The sequence below is a fragment of the Asterias amurensis genome, chromosome 4 (genome assembly GCF_032118995.1).
Source record: "Asterias amurensis chromosome 4, ASM3211899v1".
NCBI lineage: Eukaryota > Metazoa > Echinodermata > Asteroidea > Forcipulatida > Asteriidae > Asterias > Asterias amurensis.
The window spans coordinates 25,721,579-25,739,760 of record NC_092651.1 but is presented as its reverse complement, the minus strand read 5'-3'; the positions used below and the strand labels follow the sequence as shown (position 1 = coordinate 25,739,760).

The following is an 18,182-nucleotide window of genomic DNA, read 5'->3' as shown; positions in this document are numbered from 1 at the left end:
CAATGTCCACAGATTTACATTAAACTTACACCGTTTGAAGATAATGATAGTAAAAAGCTTCTATGAAGATGTTAGATGCTGAGGTGCTGTAGTTTTTGAGAAATGAGTAAAACAATGTCATGAAAATACGTTTTTACATGCTAAAATAATTTTCATCTCATGATCAGTGAGACAAAAAATATTTTCATGACATTGTTTTACTCATTTCTCAAAAACTACAGCACCTCAGCAAGTAATATTTTCAGGGAAGCTTTCCACTATCATTATCTTCAAACGGTGTAAGTTTAATGTAAATCTGTGGACATTGTGTTTTTTGTCCCCCAATAAGTACATAGACCCTTTAAGACAAGCACAGCAAGGGGATCCCGTCTGAATGTCAGCCATTCTGCAGGCTAGAAATATTAGAGAGAATAGAATTAGCTGTTGCAAACTGCTACACAAATAACTGTATAAAACTCTCTTTAAGAATAACAAAGCTTTCTATAAGAACACTAGTCTGCAATTTTGATTTTTTGTTTTGCTTTCACTTTATTGAATGGTGAGATTCCGTGCTTGGCGCACTTGTCTTTCGTGAAATAGCCAAGAATATTAGTAATTGGCAAGTCAAAAGTTGCTCCCACACCACCCCGCCCCTCATAATTATTCACGTTACACTTATAACTTAACTAGAAAATTCCAAATGAACAAGTCTAATTTCTCTTTCATTTTGTTGTCAACTTTGTGTAAATAAGATTTGAAAGTTTACAAGAGTTTGGGCAAAAAACCAAGAAATACAATTTCTGACAACTGTTTTTGTTTTCATAAGTACACTTATTTAATAAAAGAGATTAGTTACAATATGCCATCATAAATTACTTTTTCCTTAAAAACAAGAAAAATATAATGTAATAGTTTGCCTGAATTTTGATTTATCGAAGAGAATATGCATTGCAGTTTTCGTTTTGAGGTGTCTTTTTTTCTTTTTCCCATTAATTCATTCGAACTTGTAGAGTTAATATTTGGATGGACTTCTTAAACTCCCGACAGCAGATACTTTTTCAAGATATTTTGAATCAATTTTGTATGAAATCTGTAAAACAATTTCATGTAAGTTCAATTTTAGTTTTTGTTTGACTGATATATTCCATGTACAGTTTAAAATACCATGAGTGTCATACTTTTAAAAATTGCTTTCCTAAAGTTTTTCTTTTTCTTCTTTATTTTAGATGTAAGGTTTTTTCCATATTGAAATTGATTTAATGTATGTCAATATTTCCTTGTAAATAAATAAGCAGACTTTAATAATATTGATAAATGTAAGTATTGAATTTTCATATACTCATAATAATTATAAGGTTTCAGTAAAAATTAAGACGACATATAAAATGATTGATCATGGAAGTCAACATGTAGGTTTTTCAACCATTTATTAGTCACAAGGCAGTATGCAGGCTGGTAGAAAAGACTAGCTTTTGAGGAATTTATTAAATATCACAATTCCAGTGCAGTTTCTGCGCTTTCAGGCTGGTATTTTGAGACTAATCAATCACATTTCACCATCTTTCAAGAAACTTATTTAATCTTCCAGTCTGGTTTTTAGCCATCATTGGTTTCATTGCTGCTTTCAGGCTGATATAAAGACTAATCAATCACATCACACCATCATGGAAGAAATCTTCCTCTGTGCGACTAGACTCCATTCCAGTCTGGTTTTAGCCATCATTGGTTTCATTGCTGCTTTCAGGCTGATATAAAGACTAATCAATCACATCTCACCATCATGGAAGAAATCTTCCTCTGTGCGACCAGACTCCATTCCAGTCTGGTTTTAGCCATCATTGGTTTCATTGCTGCTTGCAGGCTGATATAAAGACTAATCAATCACCATCTTGGAAGAAATCTTCCTTTGAGCAACTAGACTCCATTCCAGTCTGGTTTTTAGCCATCATTTGTTTCAATGAAGCAATCAGGCTGATATTGAGACTAATCAATCACATCTCACCATCTTGAAAGAAGTCTTCTTTAGTGCGACTAGACTCCATTCCAGTCCTGTTTTTAGCCATCATTGGTTTCATTGCAGCCTGTAGACTGTTATAAAGTCTAGGGAACAGTAGTTCCTGAGATGCAAGCAGTTGCTTGGTACGGTGACGTTCCTACGAAGAAAAAAAAATCATTGTGATGTTTTAAAATGAGGTGGAATTTTCCCCCCAAATTAAATACTTACATTATAAATTTTATAAAATACAAAATAAAAATCCTGCTTACTCATTCAAAAATATATACATTACACCCTCGCTTACACATTCCTCAGTCACACAAATTTAAAGTGGCAAAAACCTATGCAGTCAAGTAGGGACTGAAAACCCTATCCAAGTAGTGCCCCGGTGGGATTCAAACCGGGGTCTTAGAGGTGGAAGGTGAGGCAAGATACCAGACCACCGGGGAAGGGTCAACTGTGTAAGTAACAATTGAATGGTTACCTTCGGTGCCTCAAAGCACGCTGGGCAGTTCTCTGGTATCACTGGTAGTTTGGCCTGCAAAAGAAAACGGCATTTTGTCGGTTTATGAATTTTAAAAATACACTGGAACAAAAAAGTAACAGTTGACCCTTCACATGAAGTATGCTTATTACATTCATGATGCGTACAGACCATATTGGTTGGCAAATGCCATAGAAATGTGCACTAAGCTGATGCAAAAGCGCGTCTGCGCCACGCTGCTTTTAGCCACATACAAAGCAGCGCCATGTTCCCTAATTTTGCAAGCCAAACTGTTTGTGCGCATGTGCAATTTGCAATTTACATATTTCATGGGAAGGGTCTATTGATGACCAACAAATGCCTGCTATTACAGTACCTAAGCTATTGTCATAAAGTATAAAATAAAAATACATGCTGTCAAATTCATTACAAACAAAATTAAAATAAACCACAAGGAAAACTGACTGCAAATTTTAAAAATAATTTTGTGTTGAACACAGCAAAACTGACGAGAGCCGGCACATTAAACCAGTGGTCAAAGGCTCAATTCCTGCTCAAGTAAATTTGTTTAACCCATATTTAGTTTAAAATATGACAAATAAATCAAAGGATAAATGATACTGTTTTATATCTGAATGAATCCAGAGGTATCTTTTTTTACCTTTTCTGCAAAATCTCTGAGATCTCTTTCCCTGGTGTAAACAAACGGTCTGATTACCCTCAGATCACCTTCCCTGTAAAAATTACCCAAAGCTTTTAAAATTACAGTCAATCAAAGAGAATTATAGTCAATCAGAGACGGTTAATAGACCGATCCATCAGGCTCCGCCCACAACGCACGTGTCTGCAAGACCACGTGAGCCTCTCCAATGCCTTTTCTGCACAACTCTACCGCGCACGCCAAGCACGCGCACACATGTCGGGACTTGATTTGTCGGACCTTCGTTGCGTTGTGATTGGTCAATACGCAATAAGGCGGAGCTTAATGGATCGGTCTATTGCACTCAATCAGAGAAAATTACAGGAGTTGTATCTTAGAAATAGGCCTGTGGCCATTCACAACGAAATCACAGCTTTGGTGGTAGGTGTTAGGAAAGTTTGAAAAGGTATATTTTTCAACGAGGGTCAAAATGTATGGCCAATAAATTGTGTTTACATTTATACTATTTGTTGATAAGCAGTGAGCAATAGCTAATTCTATATTTTCACTTGTATACAAATAGTATACTAATACTGCAGGATACTGACTAATATTTAACTGAAATTTATACTAGAAAACTACTGCTAATTAACTTGCAGGTACAACCATGTATTAAGATTGTTTTGGAGGAGTGTTAGGGCGGAGTGCAATCAATTGTAACATCCAGATAGCGCTATATTCCAACGATCATTGCTCATGGCGCCGTATAGCCTTGCTCAAGGCAGTCGCATTATTCGCTCTGAAAATACGCCGCTGTAAACCCACCCGTATACCCTGTGCGTGGTGCGTGCGATCACACCGCATGACCCACCCGTATACACACTGTCACATTGTACGACTACTGTGCACACAAGTCATCCGCACTTGTACCACTAACCGCATGCGGAGGCCGTCAGGCCGACAGCCTTGTCGGGTCTGTAACTTCCGGGTTTAATGTGTTGTATTGAAAAATTTCCACAAGTGGAAAAAAATGGGGGGGCTCTCGGATATGCTAGTATGCAGTCCATGAATATGTATATCTTTCATCAGACCTATCAGACAACACAGGATGTGAGGCAAATGAATTATTCATTTTGACGTCCAATCACGCACTTCCCTTATCACGACCTTTGGACCCTATCATGCGTCCGGCCGTGGTGTTGGTGTGTGATGTAAACATGTCTCGTCTTTCGCGGGCATTATGGTAATGAGCTGACCGTGTGAACTCTTCGCTTATTATAGTAATGAGGTCAGTGGCTTCAACACGGACCCTATAAGGCTGTCGGCCTGACGGCCTCCGCATGCGGATAGTGTACGGGGGCATCGTGTCGTGCGATGTCACGCACAGTGAATACGGGTGGGTTTTTATACAGCGGCGGTCTTTTTTCGGAGTGAATAATTCGACTGCCTTGAGCAAGGCTAGGCGCCGTACAGTAAGCTCTTGTAAACACTTCTCTTAAAAGAGTTTCATACATGGTGTACCAACAAATTTACTACGTATAATTTGTCCACAACATGCAAAGCTTCAAACATACTCAAGTTTCTACAAATGTTTTCTAATAGTATTTGTTAAAGATGAAAATCTGCACTTGACTTCAAGAAAGTTAAATTAATTTATTAAATTTTGTAGTTAGTCAATAAAAAATAGACTGAGAAAATTACATGAGTTTCGTCTGACATGAGTACCTGATATGTAACTTTTACTCCTGAAAATCTTCAAATACTTGTTCACTGATAATGTTTGGGAAAACAACAATTGAACACTCGATATGTTCTGAAAGTTACAAAGTTTTAGTGGATTTCTACTCACTTGACTGTATAGTTGGCTTTCATAGTTCGCAAAAGACCGTTGTGAAAAACAGACATCAGGAAGCTGAAGAAAAAAATGTGTTAAAAATAATAATTAGCCTGATATTTTGACTTGAGAAATTAATTCCACAAAAAAATACCCCTCTACAAAGTGTAAAACAATTCTAAGCCTCTCTAACTTCAAAATTAAACGCATTTATTTGTTTATACTAAAGAACTTATTGCAATTAAACTCCAAATTTAAAAACATGTAAAATTTTACTAAAGTCAACTTCTAATTCATATATACCGTATAGACATAGGCCTACAGCTAAATAGACATAGGCCTACAGCTAAATAAGAAATACAAAATAAAAACAACTGCAATTGTGAAGACAAATAATCTTAATAGTCAGATAGTGATAAGTATTTATAGAGCACCTTATATGAGGGCCTTAAGGGCACACAACAATCAGAAATCAACAAAAAGCAAGAGGGAAGTAGTAGCGCAAAGCCAAGCAAAGTAGGGACAAGGGATAGAATTAAACAAGAAAAACTTGCATATCTTCTAGAGCCCCCCAATCCACCCCCCCCCCAAAAAAAAACCAAAAAAAAACCAAAACAACAACAAGCATTTGATGAACACAAGTTATAATACCGGTGTATGAACATTTTACAAACACATGTTATAATATGAACATTTGACAATTACATAATATGAAGAAAATAGTGTGTGGTAATCCTTGTGGGTACAATCCTGTGAAGAGGAGAAGTATTGGCTGTGAGTGAGAGCCGTTGGTATGGTTTGGACATTTTGAACAGGATATAAGTAGCAGAGAAAGAACCAAAACAAGACGACAGAAATACATGAAGAAAGAAAATCATGCTGTGATGTCTTTAAAGACAAAATTCAAGTAATAAACGACATAGAAACTGATTGAAAATAATCTGGGGTTGAACAAAGCCAAATTTAGTAGCGCGAGATTTGAACCTGCGACCTCTGCGTTAATGTTCTGCTGGTCTACCACTGAGCTATCTAGCCTACATGTTGGCGGTCTCCCTGGCTATACAGCATTAACAGGTTAAATGGCACTCCTGAACAAAGATATTGACAATATAGAGACCGCCCATTATAGGACTAGATAGCTCAGTTTGTAGAGCGCTGGCACCTTAATCCGGAGGTCGCTGGTTCAAGTCCTACTCTAGTCAATTTTTCTTTGGTTAACCTAAACTGAAATACAAAATCAACTATTCACAAGTCACAACTGCTCAGAGAGTTTCTCCCCATCATCCTCTAAGAGATGTAACCCTTTATAGACCACAGCGTCCGCAAATGGCTTGTACTAAAATACCCATAGCCGCAAGATCTGGATGGCTGCAAGATCTGGGCTCAACTTCATAAAAGCCTGTTAGAACAAAAACTTGCTAAGCACAGAAAAATAGGTTACCAGCCAAAATACCGTACGTTTACTATTGCTGTGACTGGTACGCCCATTTATTGCTTAGCAAAGGAATTTGCCAAGCATAGTTTTCTGCTAAACAGCTTTATGAAATTGGGCCCTGATCTTCATGTATTTCAACTCAACTAAAAAGGTCAAAGTAAAGGTCATGACCTGCATTGACATGTTTCATTGTTCTTCAAGTTAATAAAGTATGTTTCTAAAGGAAACCAAAGTTCTATTTTTATAGAAATTACGTTTGTCCGTATGGTGATGATTATACAAAAATGGTAGACCTCTACAGGGTTAATATTGGGTGCATTCAATTAGCTTCCCCGTGTCGACCTTACGGTGCTCACTCAGGTGAGCCCCTTACAAGAGCTAATCGAACGATCACTCCACCTCTCGTGGTGACATCATGCACCTGGGGCCAGCCCCAAAGTGACCCACTCCACAAGCAGGGCACTCCGAGCTGACCCAGGTGAGCCCCTGGAATGACGTCAAAGCTATTCGAACGTACCGAGGGCAGGCCAGGGTTGACCCAGGAAAGCTAATCAAATACACCCATTGAGGAAAAAAAAGAACTGTCTTCATACCTCTCCGCTAAATCATCAAGATGTTGCCCCATGGCCAGGACGTTGTACCCTTCTCTCCTAGCGCAGGCATAAAGACGACCTCGCTTCATCCTTGAGCAAAAGCTACAGATGGAATCACAACCTCCTTCCAGACTCGACGCGGTGTCTATGATACCTGGAAGAAAACATTCAAAATCAGTAATGATGATATAAAAAATAATAACCTGTTTTTATGTAGCGCTTTTCACACCCGAAGGGCGTCTCAAATTGCTTCCAACACTATGACCCCTAGGTCACTGGGCCTTAAATCATTCCTTAAACAATCTCAGCTCACTGGGGAGTATACAGCTTGTGCAACAAGCTAAATCAATCATAAGAACCATTTCTGCCCTCACAGGTACCCATTTACCCCTTGGTGGAGAGAACAAAGTGTCACGACTCCCGACTACTCTTCACCAAGGGGTATAAATGGGTACCTGCGAGAGTAGATGTTGACACTGTGTACGAAAAAGCCTTTGGAGCGCCATGGTAGCCTGAGGTTGTATACTTCTCATCCAGGTAGCTGAGAAAGATTAAAGGAATGTTATTGGCCCAATGACCAGGGCACTAATGTAAAGTGCATAGATACGTTATTGTAAACTTTTCTACATAAAAACTACCTAGTTTTCAACAGTTTTTTTGTGACTACACTGTGGAGAAAACCTCTCTCACAAAATAAATTGTATAAGTCTTACTTACTCTGCTCCTCGTAAAAGTATGGCACTCTCAGGCTGGCCAAATATGGTATTAGAGGTCGAGGGTCATAGGCCAATGTCTGTGGGTCAACTGTTACCCCACCAATCTCAAAACAGATTCCCTGCAACAACAAAAAGTAAGTTGGTTTTCCAATTCAATGCAGTTCTGTAAAAAAAAAATTCTTTGTAGAATTCACACATCTGAAATTAATTCTAAAAAAAAAACACGTCAAGATAAAACTTTATACATACTAAAAGTCCACAGTACACAAGCCATGGAGTCTCCTGATAACAGATTGTGCTCGTCTTGTGCATATTTGAACTTCCAGAATTTTAAAAAGAATATTTTATTTAAAAAAGTATGTACTCTATGTTCCTTGGCATTAATGGGAGACTTTTGAGGTGCTAGGTGGCAGCAGACTTACCAGGTAAATTCCCATTGTTTACGTAATTCTGAGCATGCGCACATTACTGAGAACAATGGATTTTACCTGGTAAGTCTGCTGCCACCAAGCATCCCGAAAGTCCCCCATTGCATTGAGAATATTTTTATTCCCCCTGGACAAGATGCCAGTCCATCCAAGGTTACTCCCAAGCTCTCATCGGAACCCATTTGTACTCCTGTTATTTACAGAACTTGAGTCCCCCCGCCCTCGGCCACAACACCCGCGAGACCTGTGGTACCAGTGTTTAGGCAGCTTTAAAGTCACCTGGAAGTGGTATTTTTTTTAAATAAAGCTTTTGTCACTAAAATATGTGTTTTTACGAGAGGAATGTGAATAAAAAGTTAACTAAGGTTTAAAAGTATTAGTTTTGATTGTATTTACAAATTTACGAGTAGGCCCCGACCCGAGAGGGCGCTGTTCGTGACGTAATTCAAGGCGCGATATTTGAAGAGAAAATTTGTAGTCAGGCCCCCGTACATTACGTCTTTCAGATACCTTCTTTGATTTCCCACTAGCTGGAAAAATTGTTGGCTAGTGACGGCGTCGTGTTTAAGAATGGCTCTTCTCGTCATGTCAAATGAGTGGTGTATCCCGGATTCGAAGCACGACGGCTCGAAGTGTTCGCTGCATAGCGCTGAAAAAGACGTCGGACCGGACCACTTTGCTCTAGTTAATCTGACTTTCGCAGCCCACAACCGCCTATACTTGGGATCTACAGGGAATAGATGAAGACTGACCCCATCTTTAGTTGTTTTGCTGCATCCAGCAGCAATACACCTGGTCGGCATTGCCAGAAAAATGCCAGGAAAAAAACCTTTTTCGCAGCGTACAAACTCACGTCTTAGAATTACATGTACTTTTGCACGTGTGTTTATCTACGCATCGAGGCAAAGTCTTCCTTTTCCTACGTCACAAAAGGGGTAGGCGGAGTCAACCCCCCAAGCACTTAATTAATTTTTTTAATATATAAATCGTGACAAACAATTACTCAAAAAATTGTTTTATTGTTAATAAACATATACTCTTATGTTTAAAAGAAAAAAAAACCTATTTCCAGGTGCCTTTAAAGTTTGTTTAACACAGTGGATACCTTGCTTTTTGCGTAGAATTGGTACTGTCTGAGTGTATGTAGCAGTGAGAGACTGTCTTTGCCTCCAGAGAGACCCACCAAGACGCGATCTCCATCTTCTATCATCTTGTATTCCTCAAGGGCCTATAGGAGAATGAAAAGGCAAATCATAATAAAAAGAGGATCCATCTTCTCCCAATATCTTCTAGAATCATATATAAACTCTTGCTCATTGTTTTCAAATCTCTTAATGGTCAAGCACCTGCTTACATCCTGGACATGCTCAACATCTACAAACCATCTCGCAACCTTTGTTCTTCAAACAAATCTCTTCTTCAAGAAATCAAGTCTAATTGCACTTGGGGGACAGATCTTTTTCTGTTGCAGCACCACATCTCTGGAATCAACTACCTTTCCACATCAAAACATCTACTTCTATTCACTCTTTCAAAACATCTCTCAAAACACACCTCATGTCGATAGATCCGTTCATTGGAATTTAATCTGTTTTTTGTGGGTTTTTTTTTAATCGCGCCCGGAGCACTTTTGTGGACATGTGTGCTCTATAAAACTTTGTTATTATCATTATTATTATTATTATTAATACTATCTTTAATATAATATTAAATGAACATAGAATGCAGAGGCTTATGATACTTTTCTCACCCTTATAAGACCCTCAATAAGTGTGTGGTGTTCTAGTTTATCTTCCTGGGCCCACTTTTATACAACTGCCCAAGTACAAAAAAGTAGTTAAGCACAATAAAACTATGCTTATCAGAATGAGGTTACCAGCCAAAAAACTATGTCACATGTACAATTTGTGAGTTGAATCCTACTCATTTCTGCTAGGCCAGGCAATATTTTCTGGTCCAACAACTCTATGAAATTGGGCCCAGCTGCTTAAGCATACAAAATAGCTAAAGCCTTTGAGAAAGACTCTGCTTGTGTCAACATCAGGCCAATTACAAAAATAAATAAAACTGCAAGATATTAAAATAGATACATATAAATTGTAGGTAAAAAAAGTTGCAATAAAAAATATTTTTAAAAAAAGCAAACAAAACAAGACAGTGCCTCCTGAAGGATTGAGAAGAAAAAGAAAAAAACCCAGCTAGAACTATATCTGGTTGCTCTGCAAAAAAGGGAAAAACCAATGACTAGCACAGAACTAAATATTACATTACCTGTACTGTGGGCTTAAAGATGTTCTTTGGTGGTTTTTGAAAACCTGATTTGCTTCCAGGAATTCCACTCTTCCTGCTCTCAGTTTTCTTTGGAGCACCAGTCTTTGTCCTTTGTGGTTCCACAGATCCATTTTCAACTTGTGTGGTATCTTCTTCTTTGGATGAAGTTAATGCAGTGGAACCTCCTGTTTTTTTATCGCCAGATTCAACAGAGCTCTCCACAGAGTGATGGGTATCTATTGGATGATTACTCCCAGCTTTTTGTAGTTGATCCAAATTTGATACAGAACGGTTGGATTTAGGACTTAGTGCGTGAGGTTTGTGCTCGATTTTTTCTGATGCTAAAGACAATGCAGCGTTACCTGCAGTGCTATCTGTTTGCGGGGTTGATACAACGATGGAAGAATTAACAGCTGAGGGTCCGGGATAAGCTACGGCAGACCTAGAGAGTGATTCATTAATTCCAATATTTCTCATTTTGGTTAGATTGTTTACTTCTGATAGGTCTTCCTCAACATTTGATACCCTGCATTGACCGCTTGTCAAATTTCTCTCAATTCCAGATTTGTCACCCATGCACGATGAGCTGTTGCGACTGGCGGAATTGTCAGGATCACCGACTGATTCTTGCAGTGAATCCATCAGAGACTCACTCACAACACCCTCCATCATATCGTCCCTATGACCTTTAACCCCATCATCAGTTATGTTTGTCGTCGTAGATGATTCAGGCCAACTATCGCCACTCTCACCAACGAATCCTTCCTCAACGGTTTTTAGAAACAACTCTGCACATGATGATGTACAATCATCTTTTGACTCTACACTTACAAGAATTCTTGTGTGTTCTAAGACAGAACTACCCAAAGTTCTGGTCAAGTCTTCTGACGACTTCTTGAGACGATCCTCCTCGACAAACCTCTCCTCCGAAGAGACTTCCTGAATCTGACCTCCTCTCTTCTCCACATTATCGACCCTGAAACTTTCTTTGTACTTGATGGGCTCAAAAGGAAGTTTTTTAGTATAATCGTGGCCTTGTAGTTGTGATGTACTACTGCCTAGGAGATCTCTAGCCTCACTGGGCAGCATGAACCAACGGAGCTCTGAAGCCTTTTCGTCAAACAGTAATGTTTGGTCTGGTAACTGGACTCTGACCTACAACAGAAAACATTCAAAAAATAAAAAATACAGAATTGTAAAAGAAAAAATTCAATAAAATCAATTTACCTGTAATTTTTTTTAACCAGCACGAAAACTGGACACATCATACATCACAACAATGTGCCTCTCCCAATGCCCTTATCTCTTAATTAGTCACACACTGTATTTAATCTACAAATCTATCATAATGACTGTTAAAAAATTACCTTTTCTGCTCTCTTAAATATTTCCTCTGCAAGCTTCAGGCAGTCCTGGTAAACAAAAATGATATCAATCAATTCATATTTAATGACAACTGAATCTTAATAACAATTAAAATGTCTTAATTACATTATGTTTCAAAGGCAGGTTTAAGAAGAAAATACTGCTTGACAAATGTCTTTGCTAAGCAAAAATTGAGAGGGGTACCAGCCACAACAATGCAAACTTATAACGTAAGTTTGGCTAGTAACCTAATTCTTGCTAAGCAATACTATTCTGTGCTTAGCAAGTTTTTGTTATTACAGGCTTTATTAAATAGGGCCCTGGTAAGTTGCCAAGTAGAGCAGCAGCCGATTTCACGAAACACTATCGAGTTAGGACGAGTAATCCTAACTTAGGATTAATCTTAAGGTCTGCATGCCACAGAAAAGGGTTGGGACTCGTCCAAAGTCCTAAGATTAATCTTAAGTTAGGAAGAGTTTGGTGAAATTGACGGCAGTACTTAGTAACTCCAACCCCAAATCCCACAAGCCAACAGATTACAATCCCGATCCCTGCCATATCTTGTTGGGCCCTCATGCCCCCCTTTCAATGTTGGTTCTCATTGCACGGTTTTCGGCGCTCCCATCAATATTGAGCGAGGGGACAGGGGACGGGGAAGAGAAGGTTTATTATCAGGAGGGAAGTGAAGGACAGGGAATGTTAATTGTAACATGTTCTGCGCCTTGAACACCCAGCAGGGTGAATACATGCGCATTACAAGTCTTATTATTACTACTATTATTATTATTATTATTATTGCAAATGGGTGGCCCAAGTATTTTGCCGAGATTGTACCTTATAATCTATTGGCAGTCGTCCTTTAGTCTTCTTCACAGTGGGCTCAGGGTGAGCCAGCTTCCCCGTTGTATAATTGATCGATCCTAACCATCGTCTGTCCTGGAAAACTTGATGTCCCCTCTGTTTCCATTCACTTGTCTCTGGATTGAAAATATACTGGGGGAAACAAAAATAACAATTTTGAATAAAAATCTCAAATAATAATTTATCAACTTTAAAGCAAACAGGGATTGATTTTTTGATAAATCTATACAAGAATATAAAATTGTACCAGAAAGATGAGCAAAGAATTTGAGTTCATGCCTACAACAATAATAATAATAATACAAACTTTTAAAGCGCACTTTCTTATAAAATAAATTACTCAAAACGCTACAAAAAAGGATATTTTTACTGTTATGCGCCCTCAAACAGGCTGGTCCTGGAGAGAGCGCAATATAAGATCAATAAATTATTATTAACATTATTATTATTTCAAAAGTGAACAAAATGTTCTCTGAAATTACACCAATGCAGGAATGTGGATAAAACACAATAATAAAGGAACTTTACGTTCATACCTGAGGGAGCAGTTTCCATGCATGCTGTGTTGCCATGGTAACAGCTTCAATTACAAAGTCCATGCAGTCGTTGCTCATGAAATATGGCAGATTGATGCGGACAAAACCAGGTCTTATATTGAAATTGGATCAAAGATGTAACAAGAAGAAACAAAATGAGTAAAAACAAAATTCCCTGTAATTATAAAAAATAAGTTCAAAACCTTCACTTTACTGAGTAGTGATTATACAGTGCTTATGTACACACATCGGTGTAAGTGTATAACTAAATAATATAAGTTATCACACAAGCGCGAGTGGAATACAGAAAAATATAGCACTTCTGCGTCCCATATCCAATGAGGCCAAAGGCGAAGTTTGATATGGGACACAGACGCGCTATATTTTTTCGTATTCCACAAGCGCCCGTGTGATAACGAATTTATTTTCCAGTCTCACGTGAAACGCGCAAAGTTAAAAATTTAAGAATGTTATTTCGCGACGAACAGCATGCACGCCCACAAAGTTTAGAATGTAATTTTTGCACTGTCCGTATACGGCGTTTGACGCATTGACACTCACAATACGCACTGTGCAATAAAAACACTGGACGTAGTACATAGGTTTTTATACCACCCTCCAGTTCAAGCATCTGATTGGTGGATTAGCGCGTACTGGAAGATAATATTCTCTATCCCTAATGCAGAATTATATCTATTAAATCCTTGATAGTTTCTTAAAACTCTGCATTTCATTATTATAGATGTAGGCCTCGTATTTTACCTTTTAGAGGGCAAGGCTATTGTCATTTTGCAAAGGGCACTTCCAAACGAAAGTGTTAAAGTCTACATGTGCAACTTCTGAAGGGGCGCCAAGGCAAAGACCAGGACAAGAGAGGCAATGACCTCCACTTCCTATCCTGTAGATGCATTCATTTACTTATATTTATTTATTTATTCTAAGATAAAATAAACATAGTCCCCAGTATGATAAAGGACAATAGCATGAAGTTGTGTACAATGTAACAAATTAAATGAACCAAAATATTACCAATAGAAAAATTGTACATTTTTAAAATAAGACAGCATAATACAAACTAGAAATATTAACACAAATGAACATGTATATATTGTCCGTCCATGAAACATTCTCATGGGTGTTTAACAATCTAAAAACAACAAAAAGTACACACAAGTTACACATCTTAAAATCTTAGTGAAAGCAGGTTAAACTGTTAAAACAGAATGACCAGGATATTCTTTACTTTGATTCGAATACACCAACAATTAACATATGTGCCGTCGCTCAACCAACTGAGTTATCTACAATCCAGGCCAAAATGCTTGGGCCACCCCCTGTCCACTTCCCCTGACAATAAGCATTCTCTCCCCCGTCCCCCCGCCCAATGTTGGCTGGAATGCAGAAGAAGACCGTGCAATAATGAGAACTAACATTGAAAGGGGTGGGGCAGGGGGGCCCAACAAGATATTTGGATTGTAGCTCTAATATTGGTAGTCTCACTATTTGCCCTTTGCAAAAATCTGCCATGTGTGTGTGGAAGTCTCAACTTCATGGTTCATTTGTATTGCATTAATGTATCTGTTTGGATGTAAGTGTCATTACATTGTTTTCTATTTACTGTTGTTCCAAATTCAAGACTCTACACGCAAATGGCGAATACATTTTACTTTTAAGCCTTCGAGAAAGACTCTGCAAGGGTCGAAACGTCAGGCAATTAACTATTTTTTGCATTTATACCAAAGGTCTTTGGTGAGCAATACTTGCAACAGCTAAATATATATTTTTTATATTTTTTATACATTTACTTATAAAAGTCAAAAATAACTGAACACTCTACCTGAAAATCTCTTTCTCTGAGTATTCCGTATAGCGTCGTAGATGCACTCTGTCAAGTCGACTGGAGAAAGAAATATGTCATAATCAAGTGAAATGAATCAGTTGCTTAAGCATAATAAAAATAGCTAAGCACAACAAAATTGTGCTTACCAGAGTAAGGTTACCAGCCAAATTAACCATGGCCCAATTTCATAAAGCCTGTAAGCATAAACACTTGCTGAGCACACAACAAATCTTGCTTAACAGAGACTGGTTGCAAGCCAAAATTCCATAAAGTTTACATGGTTGCAATTGGTGCCCCACTCATTTTTTGCTAAGCAAAGAAATTTGCTAAGCAGTATTTTCTGCTAAACAGCTTTATGAAATTGGGCCCATGTTACACATGTACAATCTCTGACTGTAGAAAGAAGGTTGTTTTGCCAAATTTTCTGCATAATCAGCTCCAAAGAAGATAATTGCAATAGAGGAGGAGGTGTTTGCGTACGATGCAAACTTAAAAAATTATGCCCAAAGAGTAGGTACAAATCCAGGGAAATTAGACTTATCTGAAATAAATCTTACCTCAAACAAATCAAATTGCTTGTAGTAAGTGTTTCAATGCACATTACATGAATGTTAACTTGAGCTTGTAATAAATGTAAAACAGAAAATGAAAATTTTATTTTAAAAAGCAAGCAACAAAAACATAGCCAAAAACACAAAAGGGGATCATTGTGGACCTAAGCAAAAACTTAGTGCTTGAAAACACTTTATACGTTTTTTTAAAACTTATTTATTGCAACTCCGATGACCGAGTGAGATTCAATTTTCTTAGCTTTGTTTTTTTCATTTGTATGTTGGTTAATAAATAAATGTTAATACTGATGTTCCAAAAACCAATAATGTTAACTTGCTTTCAAATGTCGTTAATAAAATAAAACACATCTTTAATTTGTCTTAAATCTTACCCATCTTCAAGTAGTGCTGCCTCAATTTCTTTGGCGAGTTTCTCGTTAATGCCAAGCAAATCCTACAAAAGAAATGTGCCAAAGTATCTTCAGAAGATGTTGTAAAAGGCAGTGGACACTATTGGGAGTTACTCAAAATAATCATTAGCATATAAGACCTTACTTGGTAATGAGTAGTGGGGGGAGGTTGATAGTATAAACATTGTGAGGAACGGCTCCCTCTGAAGTGACGTAGTTTTCTAGAAAGAGGTAACTTTCCACAAATTTGGTTTCGAGACCTCAGATTTAGATTTTGTTGTCGCGAAATCAAGCATCTGAGAGCACACAACTTCGTGTGAAAAGGGCGGTTTTTCTTTCATTATTATCTCGCAACTTTGACAACCACCTGAGTTCAAATTTTCACAGGTTTGTTATTTTGTGCATATGTTGAGATACACCAAGTGAGAAGGCTGGTCTTTGACAATTACCAATAGTGTCCAATGTCTTTAAGTTTAACTGAGATGTTTTAACCTTTAAATTGAATTGCCTGCACACACTAGGAAATTGAACTTGATAACAACAAAAAGTTGTGACCTTGAAAAGAAAGTGCATACACAAACTATTTATCATTTTGTAGGCTTTTTGTCGGGAAGATATAAAACAATCTTGACTATAAAAAGTTAACAAACAAGTTAGTCATTTGGAGTTGAACTAAGGGAAATTGACAAGAGCAGGAATTGAACCCGAGTTCTCAAGAATTATGTCCTGGCGCTCTATCGTTTGAGCCATCTAGCCCTATTGTAGGTGGTGTCCTTATTAGAGATACCCCAAAACAGGGAGAGTACCAACATAGGGCTAGATAGCTTACTTGGTAGAGCTCAAGCACATTAAAGGATTAGGTACTTTTTGTAACACAAAAAACACACAAAATAATGTCGACAGATTTACATTAAACTTACACCATTTGAAGATTATGATAGTAGAAAACTTACCTTAAATTATTAGTTGCTGAGGTGCTGTAGTTTTTGAGAAATTAGTAATACGGGAATATTTTTTACATGCTGAAATTATTGTTTGTCTCATGAGACAACAATTATTTTTGTGACTTTGCTTACTCCATTCTCAAAAACTACAGCACCTCAGCAAGTAACATTTTAAGGGAAGCTTTCTACTATCATTATCTTCAAACTGAGTGAGTTTAATGTAAATCTGTGGGCATTGTGTTTTATATCCTACAAATAGTACCTAGACCCTTTAGTCTGGAAGTTGCAGTTCCAATTCCTCCTCTCTTGTACGTTTTGTTTTTTGCTCAACCCCAAATTAGTTAAAATTTACCCCATCAGTTTTCCCTTCTAATATCACTTGAGTACAAAAAACTAGTCCATGTAGAACAAGGCATACCTGGGCATAGGGTCCAGCGCATGCACATCCTCCCCGTGCCTGTAGACCAAACACATCATTCAGAACAGCACAGACAAAGTTGTGGTGCAAAAATTGACCGGTTGTCGGGTGGCGGATAAGAAATGAGAAAATGGGCAGACGGGGAACCACTGTGTTGCCGAGCAGGACGAGATTGGTGCAATCTGTCCATTTTGACAGGGCTTTCCTGAAAAATCAAAAACAATAAATACAAAATGATTTTTACTCTGATGGTATGCTACTCAAAAAAAAAAGCTTCAACAAAAACTCATGGGGCATGTTCCTCCTTTATAACTAGGCCCAAACGCAAAGAGCTATGAAGCTCAAAATTTGCTATGCATCAAACAATCTTGCTCAGCAGAAATTGTTTACCAGCGAAAGTTTCATATTGATCATGTACAACAGTATTTGTATAATATTTCCAACCTGCATAATTCATGTTCCCTGGCCATGATGTTATCTGCCCCTATGGCCTCCTTGAGTTGGAAGACCAAACCAGCTCGCACTGCCCCGACAATAGAGGGCGTTCCACCTTCCTCGCGCATCTCCACTTGCTTCAAGTAACGATGGTCGTCACGACTCACCTGAAGCAGAAGAAACAAGAAGGTAATTTAAAAATAATTTAATTCAAGCTCTCATTGAACGTTCAAGTTTATCTGACCAAAGGTCCGGGCCCAATTTCATGGCTCATGGCCCAGTTTCATACAGCTGTTAAGCAGAATATTCTGCTTGACAAATTTCTTTGCTTAAAAAAACTTTTGTCGAGCACCAGCCTCAACAATGCAAACTTAATGTAACTTGGAAAGGTGGCCTGTTTCTGCTAAGCAATTTACTATTCTGTTGCTTAGTGAATGTTTGTGCTT

At 38.0% G+C, this 18,182-nt stretch overlaps 1 protein-coding gene across 1 annotated transcript in view; it reads right to left on the bottom strand.

The window, feature by feature from the left end:
- Nucleotides 1-69: 69 nt before the first annotated feature.
- LOC139936187 (uncharacterized) overlaps nt 70-18,182 on the bottom strand; it is a 70,765-nt gene continuing 52,652 nt past the window's right edge. The window contains exons 10-24 of the mRNA XM_071930950.1: nt 17,746-17,903; nt 17,302-17,506; nt 15,922-15,983; nt 14,976-15,035; nt 13,139-13,250; nt 12,576-12,734; nt 11,744-11,788; nt 10,377-11,531; nt 9,211-9,333; nt 7,679-7,796; nt 6,962-7,115; nt 4,949-5,011; nt 3,121-3,193; nt 2,460-2,513; nt 70-2,132 (exon numbers count right to left, since the gene is read on the bottom strand). Of these exons, the coding sequence (XP_071787051.1) occupies nt 1,971-2,132; nt 2,460-2,513; nt 3,121-3,193; nt 4,949-5,011; nt 6,962-7,115; nt 7,679-7,796; nt 9,211-9,333; nt 10,377-11,531; nt 11,744-11,788; nt 12,576-12,734; nt 13,139-13,250; nt 14,976-15,035; nt 15,922-15,983; nt 17,302-17,506; nt 17,746-17,903 (2,703 nt within the window). The 3' untranslated portion in view covers nt 70-1,970. The remainder of the gene's footprint in view (nt 2,133-2,459; nt 2,514-3,120; nt 3,194-4,948; nt 5,012-6,961; nt 7,116-7,678; nt 7,797-9,210; nt 9,334-10,376; nt 11,532-11,743; nt 11,789-12,575; nt 12,735-13,138; nt 13,251-14,975; nt 15,036-15,921; nt 15,984-17,301; nt 17,507-17,745; nt 17,904-18,182) is intronic.